Consider the following 19,657-nt stretch of genomic DNA (forward strand, 5'->3'; position numbering starts at 1 on the left):
GCCAACTTCTTCTTAAGACCGCTTTATTGTTGCTCTACGTTGATGTTGCTTGTATTTGATACACTTTGTTATTTTAACGGTGTTACCCTTAAACATATCAACTCTCATTGATAAACCGAATATTTTTAAAATGTATGTAAATAGAAGAGAACAAACCATACATGATAAACTAATTTCACATAGCTAATTTTCAAAAGCAATGGTCTAAGTTATTTATCACCTTTACTTTCACCTAAGCTTAAAACATAATTGTAGGTAATAAGATCTTAACCAACCCTAGACCTTAAATTTTCTTCATTCAAAAGTCATGTTTGCGCCTAATATCATCCACACTAGCCTTAGCCATTTTGACTTTTTTTAATATATATTTTTTTACTAAGTTTTATTTAAAACAATATAATACTTATCTTTAATGAACAATTTATTTGTCTTATCTACTATATAGCTATATCTAACTGGTAATGAGAATGATAATGATTATGAATTCCTTATTTTTAAGTGATTGTAAACTTGATACATTCAACACTCAAATATTTTAAACCTATCATAGACTTTTATTTAAATGACTTTTGATTACAAAATTATATAGTTTTGGATTACTTTTGAGGTAAAGTTGTATTTCAAAAACTGATTTAAACCATACAGTATTTCCCACTGTATCTTTTCTGAGCCCGACCTAGTTTCGTATAAAAATCTTATTGCAAACTTTGCCATCTTTTGATTTCTATTTCTTTTGGCAAATATGTTGAAAAAATTGAGAGTAATTCAAAATATAAAAGGCAATAAAAATTATCCATGAAAAATCAAAATATCACACACATCATATATTCACAAAAGGGTATTTTCGTCCGTTTTCTCATGATTATCATGTACACCTCTAACTCAAACCCAAACACCACTATATAGTTTTAGATTATTTTTTTAGAAGGTTTTATTTTATAACCAATCGATAATAAGATGTTCAAAATGCTCGTGGCTCGCTTGATAAAAACTCGTTAAGAAATTTGATTTAAAACAACCTAAGCTGAGTTGGATCATTTTTGTAACCGAACCAAAATCGACCTAAGCTCGGCTCAGGTCATGGCTCGGCTCGTTGTCTCGATCTTATGCCCGTTTAACTTCAAAATCAAGCTAAAGCCTAGCTAAGCTGCCTCGTTTAATTTGAACTCGAACTCGAAACTACCGTGGCTCAACTCATGATCAACCCTGTCTAATATTACCGGTTGTACGCTTATTTAGCCCAACCCAACCCAACCCAGTATAAAAATACCATATAAAAACTGGTTTTTAAAACATTAATTACAAACTTTATTATTTGTTGTTTTCTTTTGACAACTATGTTGACAATTTGAGATAATTCAAATTTCAAAATATAAAAGATTAAAAACCCAAAAATATAATAATAATAATAATAATAATAATAAAATAAAGGGTATTTTCGTCCGTTTTCTTCTAAATGAAATTATCAAGTACACCCCAAACCCAAACCCATATTCACTTTCAACATAAACACAAAACAACGCCTCCATCTGCATCCAATTCAATTCAATAAAACTCGCCGCCGACGGAATATTCCAATATTCCGATCACTCAGGGTTTTGACTCGTCAACTCCGTCAACACCTTTCTCAATTTCACCTTCCGTTACCGTATTCAAACTCAAACGCCGTTACCGTTTCCGTTAGGGTTTCAATAATAATAATAATATTAAGTTGTTGTTATTATTATTATTATTATTATTATGCCGAAGAGTTCGAGAAGCAAATCGCATAAGCAAAGCAAGCATAGTTCGAAGGAGTATTACTCAGGCTCAGATGAAGATGTGAAGCCGAAGGATAGAAGTATTAATGGCGGTAAGGAGGATGCTAGGGTTTCAGTTAGGGTTTCAAAGGATAAGTATGGTAATGGTAGTAGTGATAGGTGGAGTAGTGATGATAAAGGATTGGTTATTAATGTGGATGATAATAATAATAATAATAATAATAATAATAATAATAATAGTAATAAGGAGGTGGTGGTGGTGAAGTCGAAATCGGGCGGTGAGTCGAAGAGTAAGAGTAGGAAGCATGATGGGGAAAGTGAGAGGTTAAATGGCGAAAAGGGCGAAAAGAGGAAGTCGGAGGATGGTAGTCGAGGCGAGAAGAGGAAGTCAGAGAAGGAGTCTGGGAGGAAGGAGAAGGAGTATAAGGAGTCGAAGGAGAGGGAGCGTGGGTCGGAGAAAAGGAAAGGGCACGGTGATAAGTACGAGGCGGATGGGTTGTTGAAGCAGGGGGAGAGTCAGTCGAGCAAGAAAGGAAAGGAGATCACTGGTATGAATAATATGTCGAAACTTGCTATTATTATTATTATTGTTATTATGTGAATGTGGTATGTTTAGTTTAAAGATTGTTAATTTGAGGATTAAGTTATTGGGAAGTTGGTTTGTAGTAAAATGAGGAAACGAGGCAATGTTAATATTAGTAGTTATATCACAGTCTCTTGTTATTTTGTTATGTTTTGTGGATCGATGCATTGTAGGAAAGTTAGTGGGTTTTATGCGCTTATGGTATGTTTGGTGGTTGCAAGGTTGATAATTTGTGAATTTAATCGAAGTTTTTGATTTGAGTTATGAAAGCTGCAAACTTGAACATTAAGTTAGTGGGAATTTGGTTTGTAGTAAAATGAGGAAAAGAGGGAACGCTAACCTTAGTAGTAACTTATGTGCATATGGTATGTTTGTTGAAAGATTGCTAATTTGTGCATTTTGTTGAAGTTTTCTTTTGCATTAATTAATTTGCAAAGTGCAAACATGAGCATTAAGTTAATAGGAGTTTGATTGGTGGTAAAATGAGGAAAGAGGCAATGCTTACCTTAGTCGTGGCTTATGTGCATATGGTATGTTTGGTTGCAACTTGCAAGATTGCTAATTTGTGCTTTTTCTTGAAGTTTGATTTGAATTATGAAAGTTGCAAATATGAGAATTTAGTTGCTGGGAATTTGGTTTGCTGTAAAATGAGGAAATGATGCAATGCTAACCTTAGTAGTAACTTATGTGCATATGATATGTTTGGTTGCAACTTGCAAGATTGCTAATTTGTGCTTTTTGTTGAACTTTTGATTTGAATTATCAAACCTGCAAACATGAGCATTAAGTACTGGGAATTACATGTAGTAAAATGAGGAAAAGAGGCAATGCTAACCTTAGCAGTTATATCTCAGTGTGTTGACATTTTAGGTGTTACTAACTGCTTGTCTGGATATACTTGGCTTTCACTTTTAACAACTTTAGAATTACACCCCATGTGGTCCGCATAATCTTACCTAATTTGTGGCTTTTTATTTGTAAGGTGTTAAAGGGTTCTTATTATGCTTCTGCTTTTACGTTTGCACAGTGCCTAGTTTCATCATTAAATCAAGATATCACTAGCTGAAAGCTTATAGCAAGCTAGCTAGTAGTCTGGTATTATGAATCTTTTGTGAGCCATTTACGAGTAAAATACCAAGAACAATTCTTTGAGGCTAGAAAAGGAACATGTTTTCTGGTCTGTTATTAATTATTTTATCTTCATGCATATCAGGATGTTTTTCTCGTGACATTCTAGTCCATGGCATCCCATCATATGCATCACATGCATATTATTCTTGTGCTTCTTAATACTCTTCATGTGGTCGCTAATAATTCTATACGATGTTATGGTAGACAGAGCATTTGATGTAGACTAAGAGTGCATAGAGAATCAAATATATTACATACTGAAAGCTTAATCAATTTCCATGAACTTTTATTCAGCAAGAATTACTTTTTTAAGAACACCTTTTGGGAATGTTATATTAAAGTCAACTCTGAGTACTTTTTCTATCTGCTAATCATATAATGGCATTTAATTTATTCGGATTTCAAAAGTTATTAAAGTTATTTGCTTTCTAATTGTTTTTTTTATGCTTTACTAGAATGGTCAATAGAAGAAGAGTTAAGAAACCCTGAGTTAGAAAAGGAGCTCGAGAAGAGGATGAGAAGAAGAGGAGAAGCTTCTAGTGTAAAAGATAAATATCAAGATGATACAAAAGAAACCGAAGATAGACACTTATCTACAAGAAATGACCGTTCCAAAGACGCAAGGCATAAAAATGAAGAGTATGGAGACATTAAAGAATCCCGAAAAAAAGACGAAAACCACCATGAAGACGGTGAACACGATAGAAAAAGTTGTGATGTTAAACACCGAGGTGAAAGTGGAAGATACAGCAAACACAAGGATGACAAATATTATGAGGATAAGTATAGTGAAGATGGAAATAAAGAAACCAAATATAAAGATGATAAATATATGGAAACTAGTGATAAAGATGAAAGAAGTAGGGATCGTAAACGCAGACAAGATGATGATAGAGATTATAAGCATAAGGAAGAGAAGAGAGCACGTGATTCCAAACGTTCAAGGGATGATAGTGATAGGAAAGCAAATAATCGGGACGGAAGCCCGGTTTATGATGATCGTGCAGCTAGATATAAAGATGATAAAGATAGAAAAAGAGGTTATGAAAAAGATGAATCTAGTGATTATAGATCCCGTAGTAGCATTAAAGAACGGCCTGAATCAGAAAAGAGATCGTGTGCTAAAGCTGAATCGGCTTCTGAATGGGGAAGATCCAGTTCTCGTTATGCTGACGCGGAAATTGCGTCCAATCATAGCCGTCGTAGGAGTTCACCCAGTTCAACAAGAGATCATCATAGGTAAATCTTTGTTGCATTTTTATAATTATAATTATTTTCTATGTCTGAATAATAAAGAATGTGTAATATTTATCAGGGTTTCAAAGCAAGAAGAAACCAAGTATCGAGATTATTCTTATGAAGATCGATCCCGACATAATGCTCACTCAAGTAAAGATTACGACTCTGCTCCTGGACAATCAGACAAGAAAGTCACATTAAAGGATGACGGTTACGTGGGTGGTGATTTATCAGGGGAAAAACGAGCAAGGCCCGAATCCCCATCATCAACGAGTAACGAACGCAGGAACTTGATTAAGACTGATGCTAGAAAAAGTCTTGATCTTGAAGAACCGGGCCCACGAACCGGTGGATCTAAAGATACTGTTAAAGATGGTAAAGGAAGCCGGGAACTGGTTAACGAAGTCGATAACGATAATTTATCGGTTTCGTCACCGTACATGAGAAATTCTCATTATTCTGGTAATACAAAGTCTCACCTACCACCTCCATCTCCATCTACATCTTTGTTTGAAGATGACAGAAGCAAGTCAAACAATAGGCACCGGAGGATGGTTGACCCGAACATGAACAGAGGTCAAAGTCAAAGTCAAGGTAATTGGAACAACAACGTTCCAAATTGGCCTTCCCCGATGGTGACTGGCGGTTACATCCCGTTCCAGCATGTTCCACCACCAATGTTTCATCCTCTTATGCCTCAATTTCCACCACAAATTTTTGATAGGCCACCAATGAATGTCAATCCTGGTTTACCTTACCATGCTCCTGATCATACCCGACCACCTTCGTTGCATGGGTGGGAGTCTAACAACGCTGTATTTGGTGATGAATCTCACTTATATGGTCGGCTCGATTGGGACCATAGGTCCCAAATGAGCAACCGAGGGTGGGACCAAAGTGGCACGGATGTGCATTCGGGTCAACAAAAAGACTGGTATTCGGGTCACAGACATGATGAAAACTGGACTGGACCGACAGGCCAGCCTGATGAAGGTGAACAGAACCCACCTGATATTCTGCCCGAGACTTTGAATCTTGATAAAAACGGGCCTGAAACTCAAAAAGTAATCGAAAGCCCTCAAATTTTTGAGGCTGTTAAGGAAATCAACAGTGCTGTTATTTCAGCAGTGTATCTTTCTAAGGTTGATGTATCTAAAGATCTTACTCAACCTGAGTTGTATGAAGAATGCTCAAACATGATTGATTTGGATCCAGAAGCATCATTATCTGATGATTTCGACTGCAAGATTTTGTTTTTAGAGGTAAAGATATGTTTCGGTAACTCTGTTTTTCCACTTAGATAAATATACTTAGTTTTTTCTCTTTATATTTAACAGGATGGTGTAGATGTTGATGTTATTGATAGTGCTTCACTATTTTCTGTCACGAATGATTCCGTTTTTCAGGTTCGTATCTTTTGCTATAAACTTAAATGCATTAATTATGAACAGTAGTCTAGTTTTTTATTAAAATATGAACTTTATTTTGAGATAGTTTTGTTATTGTGTGTTTTAGAAAGCGATGCTTCTTTACAAGAAGCAAAAGGAAGAGTTTGATCTCACGGAAACTGATAAAGAGAAAGGTGGTTCAGATGATGACAAGGCAGCAGATGAGGTGGTTGCCGAGGTGGATCACGAGGCTTCAAAGGAAAACGATGAACCACTGAACAAACCTGAGGAACCAACGAAAATGGAGGTGGATCACGATGTTCTGAAGCAAGAGGAAGAGGATGAGGCTGTAAAGCAAGAGGAAGAAGAAGATGACAAGTCGGGAAGCGATGAGAAGAATGGTGGTGGTGGTGTTGTGTCTACTGCTGACGTGGCAGTGACACCAACAGAGTCAGTTGAGTTTGGGTCAGTAAATCTAAATCGGATACATCACCATTCTCCTGAAAGTACACATTGAGACAATTTTTTTTATATTTGTGCCTTTAAAATGCCATTTTATTCCTGGCCCTAGCTTATTATCGTTGCTTCTTGATTAATAAAACTCTCGCTCGTTCTATAGTTTGCTTGTGTGGTTGTGTTGCTTGTTATTTGCAGGTGGTCGGTCAACTTGCATTGACCGTGTCTTCGACCAATCTTGCACTGCAGCAGTGGTATCTTATCAGGTGAGTTTCAGAATCAAATCTGATTAGTGATTACAAGTGTTTTAGTTATAAACAAGACTGTTAACCCAATAAGACACATTCTTTTAAGTTTTAAAAATTATTTTTTATTGACAAGTATTTGATACTTTATAACAGCCTTTGAATTAACTGTTTAAGAATTATTAGCGGGTAAAAAGAGTGAAAAAGATTACGGGTTAAGGTGTTCAAATTTGGTTAATCAAATTGCTATCGAAAAACTAAGTGATTTTTGGTATACCCTTGAAATAATAAGTTTTGTTAAATATTTTCTCTTATGAAAACCCAAAATATTAATTTTTGACTGTAGGTCATAATATTTTTGACATTAGTATGACTTTTAACTTAGTGTTACAAAAATGTTTGGTTGTGGTAAATATAGATAAGTTGCTGAATAATTTTACAAAGTCAAAAGAATTAAGTTATACAAACTTATTTTTGAGATTCTATTAATCTAAGTATGACTTCAAAGCTTGTATTCATACTAAAGAAAGTTATATTCTATATTATACGTACTATGTTATACTTAACTATGTGTATATGACAACCTTTATATATTCATCTTGATACCGCTAAGCTACAAACCCTTTGAGCTTATACTAGGTCGGTTACATTTTCATTAATCTATACTACAACGCCTTTCCAATCCTTCCTCGCGTCATTACCCTATCTTGTCCAGTCCACAACTTGCCTCAATGCTCGATGGATGTATACGATTATCCTTTGGTGTATTCCGTGATTGAGCCTTGCTTGTTCTTGAGTACTTGGCGCGCCAAAATTGAGTACTTGAATACATTTTGTCTTTGCAACTACACTTAATATAAGTGACATGGATAGGACACTTAATCTTGCGTTATTGTGTTCTTCAATGATAACTTTGGTCTCATTAAAGGTGTCTCCGAAGTTGCATAGTTGTTATCGTCTTGGCCCCAAATATGCAAACCATGTACCACTGTCGCTATGCATACTTGACTAGCATCTAAGATGTAGAGAACATAATCTTATTAGAGAAGTTCCAAATACGAATTTGAAATTGCCCATTGACGCTACTAGTTCATCCATTGCCTTCCCAATTTTCGATCTTGTCTTTACGCCTCATAGTGTACTAGAAAGCTTGTTTACTAGATAATAATGCATCATTCTTTCTAAACTAATCTAAGTTATTTAACTACTCAACTTCGGTTACATTGTATTTCTTTTATGAAATTTTACATTAAAATAAAATTAGTGAACCAAATGGTTGTTCATACAAGGTTACAAATAGGCTAGGGAATGTTTCTAAACCATAACATTCATTTTTGAAAATCAAATCAAGAAAACAGTAATTTCAAAACTAATCACCATTAATAAAAGTTGAAGGAAAATGTTTCAACTTATAAGCCTTATATAGGCATGTCAAACTAGAGGTGCAAATATTGGTTTTACAACATCAATTACTAACCGTACCTTGTTACTGGTCAAATGGTGAAAATCGTTTACAGTCAGTAACCGGTTATTGTTCATAATTGTTTTCTTTTTAGTGAAAAGGGTTACCAATCTTTGTAACAAGTTAATCTTATTAACCTATTGAAATCTTGGAGAGCGAGAAATGAGAGGATTTTTGATGACAAATGATGCAAGGTGGTAGAGATTGTAGCGGATGTGAAGATGCTTAGTTTTTTATGGTTTAGTAATAGACACAAAAGCAAAGATAGAGATTGAGAGTATAGGTGTAAAGTATTGGTGTAATATGTATATGATGTGATGTAGTTTGGCGGCCTCTTTTCTCCGTCTTGGAGATATGGTGGTTTTCGCGTGTTTTAATAAAGTTCACCTTTTAAAAAATACCTATTGAAATCACCTTATTAATACTACCTTATTATAAGGAATTAACAAGTATTCTGTTAAATTGTTGTTAAAATCCGTAACATGTCTCTAACCTACAATTAATATTGATTAGGGAAGAGCTAGTGGCACCGATATCGAATCAGGTACCGCCGATACCAATTTGGTACCAACCTTTTGGGGATTTCGGAATCGATATGGTACCTGTTTTTTACTGAATTTTTGCCTTTGGTACCGATGCTGCACCGAGAATTTTCGTTATCAGTACCGATACCCAATTTTGGTAATCTTTGGTGTTAGTATTTTTGGTATCGAACTCATCCCTAATAGCAATTTCTACTATACCCCCCCTTTCTATTTGTGGTTAACCGTGTCAAACCAAATAGATATGTACAAAAAAACCAGTTTGGAACCGGTTCACTGCAAACCGACCCGAACCGATTTGACATAAAAAACTAGTTGCACCCAAACTGGGTCTCAAACCGACTTAGGCCGCCGGTTCTATCTTCGGGTCCCCGATTTTGACCAGTTCGACCTTTCATGCTTCTAAACTGGTTTCTAAACAAAACTGGTTCGATTTATTAAAAAAAAAACAATTTTGTAGACCTCTAAAAGCAAAGTAAGTTTTGAGATTATTATTAGTTACTAGTTAGGCCCAATAGTCAATATATGGGCCTTAGTTTCATTCTGTATACTTACTTGTACAACACTCTTCTGCTTTGTTTCCGATCACCATCTCCGCCATCTGTTACCGCCAGGTATATTATTATTATTATTATTATTATTATTATTATTATTATTATTATTACACTGCTCAATTTCTCGATCTATCTTCCGATTTGTTTTTCAATTTCATTTTTACAATTACTTTTTGTTGTTAAATTCGCCTGCTTGTGATTTGTGCATTAAGATCTAGGGTTCATGTTAGTGTAATTGTAAATACATTTCGAAATTATAGCGTAAATTACATATATAGGTATCTAGTTTATGATTATTTATCTGAAAAAAATTGTTAACAGGTGTAACATTTGGATTTATGTATGCAGAACCACTAGCTAACGATAGTTGATTTTAAACAAACTGATTTACTTGTTTACTTGTAAATTGTTATTCTATCATTTTATTATCTGATATGTGGAAGTAATTGGATGTTAAACCGATATTTGTTGCTATCGGTTTCAAGTCTTGCTTGCTTTAAAGTAGTTCTACGTTGTCGGTTGTGTTTGCTTGACAAACTTTCTATATAAGTTGTGCACTCCTGCTGCTACTGGTTTCTTGATTTCTTGTTAGCTCTTAAGGTTTTAATGATTAAAATAGTAAAGGAGATAACCATTTAGGGGTGTACACAAAACCGAAAAAACGAACCGATACCGATAAAACCAAAAAAAAACGAACAGAAAAAACCAAACCGAATTAGAAACCGACGGTTCGGTTTTGAACTTTGGCAAAAACAGAAATATTGGTTTTGGTTCGGTTTTGTATTTTGTTAAGAACCGAACCGAAATAACCAAAAATTGAAATAACCATAATATCTTATCCGTAACAATTAAAACAAAATCTACCGACGACCATTTGTTTATTTTTAACATATGGTTAATAACAAGTATATTTGGTTGTTACATATGGTTAATAACTAATAATACAAGTACTCTTAGTTTTGATTTTAAATGTATCTTTTTTAGTTTTTAATATTTGAAGCCCAAATATTCGATATTTTATTAATCATTAGTTTAAAGAAAAAAAGATATCATAACCAACTTCAATATCTTAGGTCAAGTTTTTTTTGGCCCAAATGTTTTGGCTCTATTAGCAAAACCGAAAAAACCGCATTCAAAACCGAACCGAACCCAAAAACCGAAAACCGAAAAAACCGAAACCGCACCACGCACACCCCTATCAACATTGCTTGTTCTATGCACACATAACACAGTGTTTACGCTGATGAATCAACAGAAATGCAATCTTTTTCAATGATGTAGTTATCTAGCTACATTTGTTAGACAATAGATCATTTTCTCACTGCTTTCATGGATAAATTCGTACTAGTCAAATGAGTTATATTTTATAATGAGTTTTATTATGTTTATTATGCTCATCTGATTTTTATCCACTACAATGAAATGATGAATGCAAACATCTTAATATTGCTAAGTATGCTAGGCTTGTTTGATTGATAGCTATTCATCATATCATATATATATATATATAAACCATAGACTTAAGTTTAAGATGATGAAATGTAACACTATTTTTAGCAAGAAGTGTATTATGCACAAGGTATTATTATTTTATTATGTTGGTAAGTTATATGTAAACACCAACTATAAGTGGAGGAAGAAACTAGTGAAAAATGAATCAGGAAAGAGTAGAAATTATGGTATTTTTGCTTCCGGTTCTTTACATGTGAATATGTGATGTATAATTGAAGAGGATAACTGTTCGTATTTGTTTCGAGTTGATATTTTATTAAGTTGAGGAGCGGAGAGTGTTATTCTGCAATGATTTGGTTACAATTTGCTTCATAAATCTGCTAGTTATGAGCTGTCTGTGAAGGTGAATGTTTCTTTGTGTACTTATATGTATGTTGTCATGATTGTCTGCATAGCATCTATGGTAACAATTTCACATGATTTATTAAAATTTTTAATGTATTGTGCATGTGTATTTGACACTTGGTTTATGCTGATTTATTTTTTTATGTGGTTTGGCATATTAAAATGCTCAAATTGGGCTAACAATAACTGAACGTATATAAGTCGTTGCACACTTGCACATTCTTAGGATGAATGTGGAGTATAAATCAGGCATGATCTGCGTATTCAGATCAATTGAAGCCTGTTAACCATATATTTAGCTAATCAACTGCATAAAAAGAGAAACAGATTAAACCATCAATTCTCGGTCTGTCTTTGCTCTACCTTAGTTGCTGCTAGCCCTGCTATAACCTATGACCACTTTTCTCAGTTGACTGTGTTTGTTTTTGTGCTGTACTAAGTGCATTGCTTAATATGTTTTTGGTGTTTATTTATGGCGTTTTTTGCACTTTTAATGTTGATCACTTTTATTTGCTCGTGATACAGTTAACTTTGGTCTTTTTGCGGGTGAATAATTACAAACCGTCATCTCAGTTAGTACTGTAATCACTTGGCATCAGGTGGAAAATAGATGCGTTTTCTCACTGTCTTCATATATTAGCACCGTTTCTATTATTTTTCACTCTGACTCTCAGATTTAAATATGTAAACTTATAAACAGGAATTTGATGGATGGAGGTACACCTAATTTCAAAACCTGGAATATAATATATCCTGTTTACATCAACTCAAAGAAGACTGTTGCTGAAGGTAGAAGAATCTCCACATCAAAAGCATGTGAAAACCCTACTGCTTTAGAAATTGGCGATTGTTGTGGCCACCTCAAAATCCCTTTTGCCATCGAGGTTTTTTCTCTTCTAAAGTTTACATATTTACTTAATTGTAATTTGTATTTGTAAACATTTTATAACGGTTTTAAAGATTGACAAGGCGTATCCACGGGATTTCATGCAAGTTGGGAGGGTTCGTGTTCTGCTGAAAAGACCAGATGGGAGTCCGTCTAATCCCCTTATAACATCCAGTAAGCATAATTCTCTAATCCATTACATTTTGCTATGATGTCGTTACTGTAAATAATTGCTGTTTGTTTTGATGGTGTCAGAAAAACAGTTGATGATTCGTATTGCTGAACTGGTTCCGAGACACCCGGGTAGATTGAAGAAACAAGAAGCTGCTTCAAAATCTGCTGCGTCTGCTTCAAATGCTGGTGCGCCTGCAAAATCTGGCAAGGGTGGGAAGAAGAAGAGATAATTATACTAATGTCGTGTGTAACCTTTAGTTGAGATTTGCTTAAGCCCTTTGGTCGGTCGGTGAGGTAAGACGTTTTTGTATCTTGTGGATGTTTGTAATTGAACTTGTTTCTAAAATACATATAACCGTGAACTTATCAGAATAAAAGCCTTGGGTCGGGTTTGATTTTAAGTTTTGTTTGGTTCATCATAGGATGAAAAAATATCATGTTTGAAGAAATTTATTGAACCCTTTTAGCGATTGTTGTATGTTCGATGAAGAAATCAAAACCTGACCTGAAGTCGAAACATACCTATGTCACTATACCAGTGATTGATTTCTTCCAATTTTCGTTCTAGCGTTCTCTTTTGATCATATGAAAAGGGTCGTTCGCAAACACTCTAGTGAGTAAAGTATGAATCAGAAGTCCAGCCTGTTGAATTGTACTGATTTTTTAAGAAAAGAAACCTTAATACAATGAATTTCACCTTCACTCTATTGGGACATTTACTGCTGTTTAAGACAACTAATAATTTTTCTTGTTTAATCACTAAACCTTTAAAAAGAAAAAAAAATCTGTCACCATAAATCTCTTTTGGTAGTTATGAATTATGATCAGTCAACCATTAATCAGAACCTGTTTTGACACGATAATACATATTTAGCAAAAAAAAAAACACACCACAAAATTTAACTTTTTCAAAAATAATTAAAATCTGGAGGCTATGGTTAATTGTCTCTCCTTCTGGATACATCAAACTGCCACGCTCAAGCCGTCAAAGCCAAGTGTTAAACGAGCCGTGTTCATGTTTGTTACTTGTGCTAATCGCGTCGTCTCTAATTTGTTAAACATGATAAGACATGATTTGTCAGCCCTGCAATCTAATCTACCAGTATGTTAATTTTAGTCGAGCAACACTTTTATGATCACTTTGTACATATTTTGCTGTGTATTATTTAAATTTCACTATAGCTATAAATACCAAAATGGGGATGTAGCTCATATGGTAGAGCGCTCGCTTCGCATGCGAGAGGCACGGGGTTCGATTCCCCGCATCTCCAAATTTTTTCTACATTTTTTTGTTCGACAATTTTTCAGCTTCCTTTGTCCTGTTTCCTCATACAGTACACTTTGTTCGGTCCCGTTAACCATTCCTTTGCAGCATACATGGTTACTGAAAGACCTTACAAAAGCGGAAAAAGATAATATGATGGCGATGTTTCAAAGACTACCTCCAATGCATGGTTATTGAAAGACCTCACACGCGGTTGCAAGTTTTATTTTATTTTATTTTGTACATAATAATAGTTTTGAGCACCTTGTTGATTGGCAGTTATTTTTGAATAGTTTTGGGGACTAGATTAAGGTCAAAATACAAGATTAAGTATTTCCGAATGTGGAAGTGCAGTATTTGCACCCGGAAGCTTGGGTGTACCCAGTGGCGAAGCTTGGACATACACGCGAGGGATGCGGACTCAATATCTATAAAAAAATCATAGACTAGATGGGGGCGGGCTCAAAATTTCGGTCGGAAATGGGTGACTTTACACCATGTATAAAAATTTTCGGTTGAAAAAGGATAAATCTACACTGCTGAGCGAAAAAACGGAGGAGGCCGGGCTCAAAATTTCGGTCGGAAACATGTAAATTTACACTATGTATAAAAATTTTCGGGCAAAAAAGGATAAATTTACACTAGTGAGCAAAAAAACCAAGGGGGCTGGACTCAAGAATTCAGTTGAAAATGGTTAAAATTACACTATGTATAAAAAATTTCGGTCGAAAAAGAATAACTTTACACTACCGAGAGAAAACACAGAGGGTGCCGGGCCCACCTCTTGTTAAACTTTGAGCGGGTGAATCAAGAACACGAACACGAGATTTGATCAACACACGATCGACTCTTTTATTAAGAAAACGACTAACGAGAAAAACTTAATAATTACAAACACATTGAACCAATGGTATATATAAACCCATGGTTCCTAATCCTATACTAACTCAAATACAGAATTTGAATTCAAAACAAATAGGATTAAATAAAATAAGGCTAACTTATCTTATTATAATAAACAAATTATTATATTAAATATTCTCCTAGATACTAGGAGCCTTCAATATGAATTGATGTTGGACACGTTTAACACTCCCTCTCAACACCAAACTTCTTCTAACCGTGACACACACGAAACACCACGACTCGAAACAACCTCGTGACTGAACGCAATAGGTCACGTCTTCTGGCTTCGGCTCAAGTGTTCAATTCCAACACTCCCTCTAGATTCATACTTGTTCGTCCAAGGTCTTTCATGGCCCGCAACACCCGGACTTGATTCTTGGACTCACCACACGTCTTCACACGAAGTTGCGTCTTGGTTTGTTACTCCTTAATCTACACAAGATCTAGGACATCATTCAACTCACCTCTAAACACATTTGTTGCATGCCTTATCTTCAGTGGTCTCCTACGAACCCATTGTTCGTACAAACCTAAACCATTGAGTCCGCTGTCTTCTATTTTGACAGCCCCAAAAGCATAACTATTTGACCATTTTTAGCCACCGGTTCTAGCTTCGTAACTCATCCCTCGTTGTTGTCAACAACCTGAACCGTTGCTGCCATGTACGTTACAATTTGGTCCCGAAATCAGACGCCGAACATCTGATGTTGTTGTCTCGTTTAGACAGCCCGACAACGCTACCGCTCGGATTGTTGGGTCATCGATCCAACCCACTAAACTACCCCGACACACGGACATTTTATCATCCCGACACACGGAGATTTAACCATACCGACACACGATCACAACATATCATTCATCATTGGATAGACACACGGGGATCTAACCATCCCGACACACGGTAACGGAATGTCATCACTGAAACCTTTAACTCGATGAACACCAAATAAAAGTTGACACACAACCTTGTTGCACTCCGTTATACCGGCGTCCCTGAACCACCTTGTAACCACTATTAACACCCATAGAAAACATTCACCTGTTCGCCACTGAACCGCTGTGAATCAGTTATACGTTATTCGAAAACCAGCTTCAAACTTAAACCAATAAGAGTTTTCACAAGTGATAATCACAAAACAACCAAGAACTAGAGTTGCACTTGATATGCCTCTTCTGTATGTACGAACAAGAAAGAACCAAAGTGCAACTTTGGCTTCAAGGAACTAATCCCACTTGCATAAGTTTGGTTTGAAAATAAAAACATATACTCATTGTCTCCTTTTGATTACTTCAACTCACGAATAACTAAAAGGAAGATATTATTTGCCAAACAAAATAATTCTTCAACAATTACCAACTTGTCATTGAAAAGGTTTCACCACTTTAAAACCCTTATTACCATGGACAAGACACCGACATGTCATTGTCAAATTTGGATTCAACGTCACCACCCCCCATATATTTGAATAACTAAACTAATATTAAGGGAATAAGTTAATACTTATCCCATCCAATTTAAAACCACATAATTCTAGAAAACTTCTTTGGTATCATTGGTAGAAACAAAACATGTTACATGCTTCATCGACCACTACCGTTCTTGGTTCTCGGAAACACTCAATCCAATTGGTACTGCCATCGAACACAGCCACCTTCCATCGGAAGCGTACCCCGATCGAAACCTGGACACACCTTTGTTTGATCGTATGGCGACTAGAACGGGACACACCTTTTTCGATCGGAAACTTACCGTAACTGAAACCTTGACACATATTCCTTCGATCGGTTTCTCTGTTTTAAACGAACTAAAACAGTCGGCCCTCACTTCCTTCGACTTCGATCAGTTCAATCACTAACTCGACAAACAAGTCACAACTCGTTCACGATCGGAACCCCGAACACGCCTTCGTTCAAACCAAGATTATAAACTTGTCTCTAAGAAAACCAAATATTGCTTCTTGGCTTGTTCTGAGCTTTGCGAACAAAGAATAAAAAACCTCAAATTCTTTTGCTGCAAATCTTGGACTCAATTTGTATTGGTTTGACCAACAAAAAACCAATTAATCTTCTTATAAATAACAGTGAAGGAGAAGTATTAAAAAAAAACAAATTGCTTCTGATTAATATAAACGAGGCTGCAAACTTTTATATTGGACACACCTGATCTATTGACCTATTGTTTCATGATATACTTCTTGACATGTTCATTACTGGTCACCCATGCCGTCCCAAACGGCACTCCGGTACGACAACGATCGACCCGGAACAACTCACTGTCTCCGCCTACTACACTTGTTAATATTCTGGTTGCGACCCAAGCCTTTCTTCAACCGTGCCCTCCACCGACGGACGCACCCGCCGGCGGAGGCTGCCCCAATCTTCAAAACCGCTTCGCGGTACGAGCTCTAGGCTCTGATACCACTTGTTAAACCTTAGACAAGTGAATCAACAACACCAAACACGATTTTGCATAAAACGTTTATGCGACTCTTTTCATTGATAGAAAACAAGAACAAAATACTTTATACTCTTCTCTACTCTACCAAAAGAAAACTAATTATGGGTTTATATAATACCCACAATTCTAATCCTACTCAAACTAGGAATCACAATTAAATTAGACCTCTAATTTATTTAATAATATGTAAAAGATAATGATGACACCAAGTTATTCAACTTGGTCCTTGAACTTTGGATCTCCACCGAACCGCCCATTGAGATCTTCCGTACCACCCTTATACTTTTCGTATTAACTATTCGGGTCCTTCAAGTTGGTGTTGCTCCAAGTTTTACACTCCCTCTCAATACCAACTTCCATTGTTCCTCCAAGATCTTTCACACCTTGTAACGCTCTCACCTCTTTGAGCTTGATTCTTGGATTCGACTTCATAACCCTACATTCAAGTTTCTTTTTCCTGTTATCAATTGAGCTAGTTTCGAGATTACCATTATTTAGAACTGCATCACCCGTTTTCAGATAGGAAACAACTTTTGCTTTCTCAACTCCATGACCAACTATCATGGTACTCAAAACAATTCTTCCATTCCCACTCGATGCATGCTCCCTCTAGAAGTTAACTCCTTCTTTCGTTCGTTCATTTGAATCACCCGAACTTTGCATGAACCTCATGCAAACTCCAACGTTAACTTTGTTGGTTTGTTGATCTTCAGCGTTTTCTATTCCACCATGACAACCTGAAACATGAGACGAAACTACCTCCTCGTGCACTTCATCCAACACGGTTTCTTTCTCGTCTTGTTAGGTTACTATCATGGTTACGTCTTGATCAACTGTACTTTCTTCTTCAACCACAATTTCCTCATCATCTAGATTCAAAATAACATTAGATGATTCCAAGGTTGCCTTTAACAGATTCGACTCTGGCACTACTTCCTGACTTGTCCACCAACAGGAGCCTTCTTCAAACCATTCATCTACCAAGTTCGGTTTGAATTCGATGTCAGCTGTGTAATTTCCTTGAACCTCGGCCATATTAGCCTCCACATCCCACGGTTCTTCTTCTTTAACTACAGCTGCATTACCTTCCTCCTCAGGTTCTCGACAGTATTTTGCCATATGCCCTTTTTGTCCACATTTATGGCACCTAAAAGGAAACTGCTTTGGTTGATACCTAGATTCCTTGTCTCGGTTCTCTTCGTCCGATGAATCTTCTTCAGAGTTGTCATCTCGACTCTTTCTGTTCCATTCTTTCTTCTTCGATCGTTCACGTTTCTCGTTGTCCCAATACTTACTCTTGCCTTTCTCTCCATAACGATTTTTATTTTTGTAGAACCGATGCTTTTCCTTCCTAACGACATACAAGGCTTCGCTCTCGGTTTTAATCGACACACCGGCTAACTGTTTTGCCAAGGCTTCTTGTCCAGCAAGAATATTTTCGAACTCGATAATACTCGGTTGGGTCGCCCACCCTTGAATAGCGGTAACAAAGCTACGATACTCCGGCCTTAAACCATGAATGAGTATCCGCTTCATACGAGCATCGCTAACCCGAGACTGTGGATCGAGTTCTCCAATCTCGCGACACAAATTCTTAACTTTACGAAAATATTGTGAAATTGGAATATCTCCTTGGGAAATTGTCATCAACTCACCTTCGACTAGTTGCAATCGAGCATCGTTCTTCTTCGTAAATAAGGTCTCAAGCGTATCCCACGCTTACTTTGGGTATTCAAGATCTTGAATGTGATCAAGAACGTCATCATCAACCGTTGTCTTGATCATAAACATCGCCTGACCCGCCTTCACCTGCCACTTCCCGATACTACCATTAATATCGTTTGCGGGTTGTCTCGTCTCGGTACCGTTCGTTACCTGCCAAAGATCTTGACTTTGAAGATACGACTTGATGCACGTCGACCATTGTTTGTAGTTGCTTTGGTTCAATTTCTTGATTCCTCCTATAACCTGGAATTCTGCCATTATTTCGATTCACTAATATCGGATCGAATCTTGCTACAATCGGTTCTTTTCTTCTTGGTCGAACAACCACCCCAAACAATAGTTGCTAATTATCGGTTTCTTTAAATAAAAAACAGCCCCTGTTTGCAAAAATAATAATACTCAGAAATACGATTTTGTCTTATGCGGGTCTTCTTCGATGATTTCTTCAGTAGCAAACAAATACTTCTATAAATTATTGTTGACTTTGATGGCAATATAAAACCAATATATATTGTGTGGCGGCTGTGTATACCTCACAATTGAATAGACACACAATTCAATATATTATAATAATCAAGCAACTGATGGATGCCGGCAACTATTTTCTCCTATTACGTGTTCTCTGAGTAACCGTAAGCTTGGCTACTTATATTAAACAAACAAACCTCACTGACCGATCTTTACTCGTTTCTAGATACGTACTACGGATGACCTTCAATCAATATTCAAGTAGCCTCCGGTTTCTCCTCTTAACTATCTTGACCCTTTCTTTCCTGCGATCGGATTCTTGGCCTCTTATGTCTTTGATTGGAACTGCTACCGCAATCAAGACTTGCCGTCAATCGGAAACACGAGCCTGGATCGTTAGGCTCTGATACCACTTGTTAAACTTTGAGCGGGTGAATCAAGAACACGAACATGAGATTTGATCAACACACGATCGACTCTTTTATTAAGAAAACGACTAACGAGAAAAACTTAATAATTACAAACACATTGAACCAATGGTATATATAAACCCATGGTT

General features: G+C 36.2%; 3 protein-coding genes and 1 non-coding gene across 4 annotated transcripts; 3 read left to right on the forward strand and 1 right to left on the reverse strand.

Moving 5' to 3' along the window:
• Positions 1–1,711: 1,711 nt before the first annotated feature.
• Positions 1,712–7,000, forward strand: LOC143548741 (uncharacterized). Its single transcript, XM_077039832.1, has 5 exons — positions 1,712–2,308; positions 3,930–4,713; positions 4,790–5,975; positions 6,051–6,119; positions 6,229–7,000. Exons 1-5 carry the CDS (start codon positions 1,741–1,743, stop codon positions 6,616–6,618), a joined length of 2,997 nt encoding a protein of 998 aa, XP_076895947.1. The 5' UTR covers positions 1,712–1,740; the 3' UTR covers positions 6,619–7,000.
• Positions 7,001–11,924: 4,924 nt separating this feature from the next.
• Positions 11,925–12,684, forward strand: LOC143548728 (signal recognition particle 19 kDa protein-like). The gene is made up of 3 exons (XM_077039818.1): positions 11,925–12,101; positions 12,178–12,277; positions 12,359–12,684. Exons 1-3 carry the CDS (start codon positions 11,925–11,927, stop codon positions 12,505–12,507), a joined length of 426 nt encoding a protein of 141 aa, XP_076895933.1. The 3' UTR covers positions 12,508–12,684.
• Positions 12,685–13,475: 791 nt separating this feature from the next.
• TRNAA-CGC (transfer RNA alanine (anticodon CGC)) lies at positions 13,476–13,548 on the forward strand. Its single transcript has one exon. It is a non-coding gene; the product is annotated as a tRNA-Ala (tRNA).
• Positions 13,549–16,984: 3,436 nt separating this feature from the next.
• Positions 16,985–19,140, reverse strand: LOC143548729 (uncharacterized). Its single transcript, XM_077039819.1, has 2 exons — positions 18,676–19,140; positions 16,985–18,644 (listed from the first exon to the last, which is right to left on the reverse strand). The coding sequence occupies exon 2, from the start codon at positions 18,550–18,552 to the stop codon at positions 17,707–17,709; it is 846 nt and encodes a 281-aa protein (XP_076895934.1). The 5' UTR covers positions 18,553–18,644; positions 18,676–19,140; the 3' UTR covers positions 16,985–17,706.
• Positions 19,141–19,657: the final 517 nt, after the last annotated feature.

The sequence above is a fragment of the Bidens hawaiensis genome, unplaced genomic scaffold, assembly GCF_021521415.1.
Source record: "Bidens hawaiensis isolate Kalapana, Puna unplaced genomic scaffold, B.hawaiensis_p1.1 tig00015244_1, whole genome shotgun sequence".
Taxonomy (NCBI): Eukaryota; Viridiplantae; Streptophyta; class Magnoliopsida; order Asterales; family Asteraceae; genus Bidens; species Bidens hawaiensis.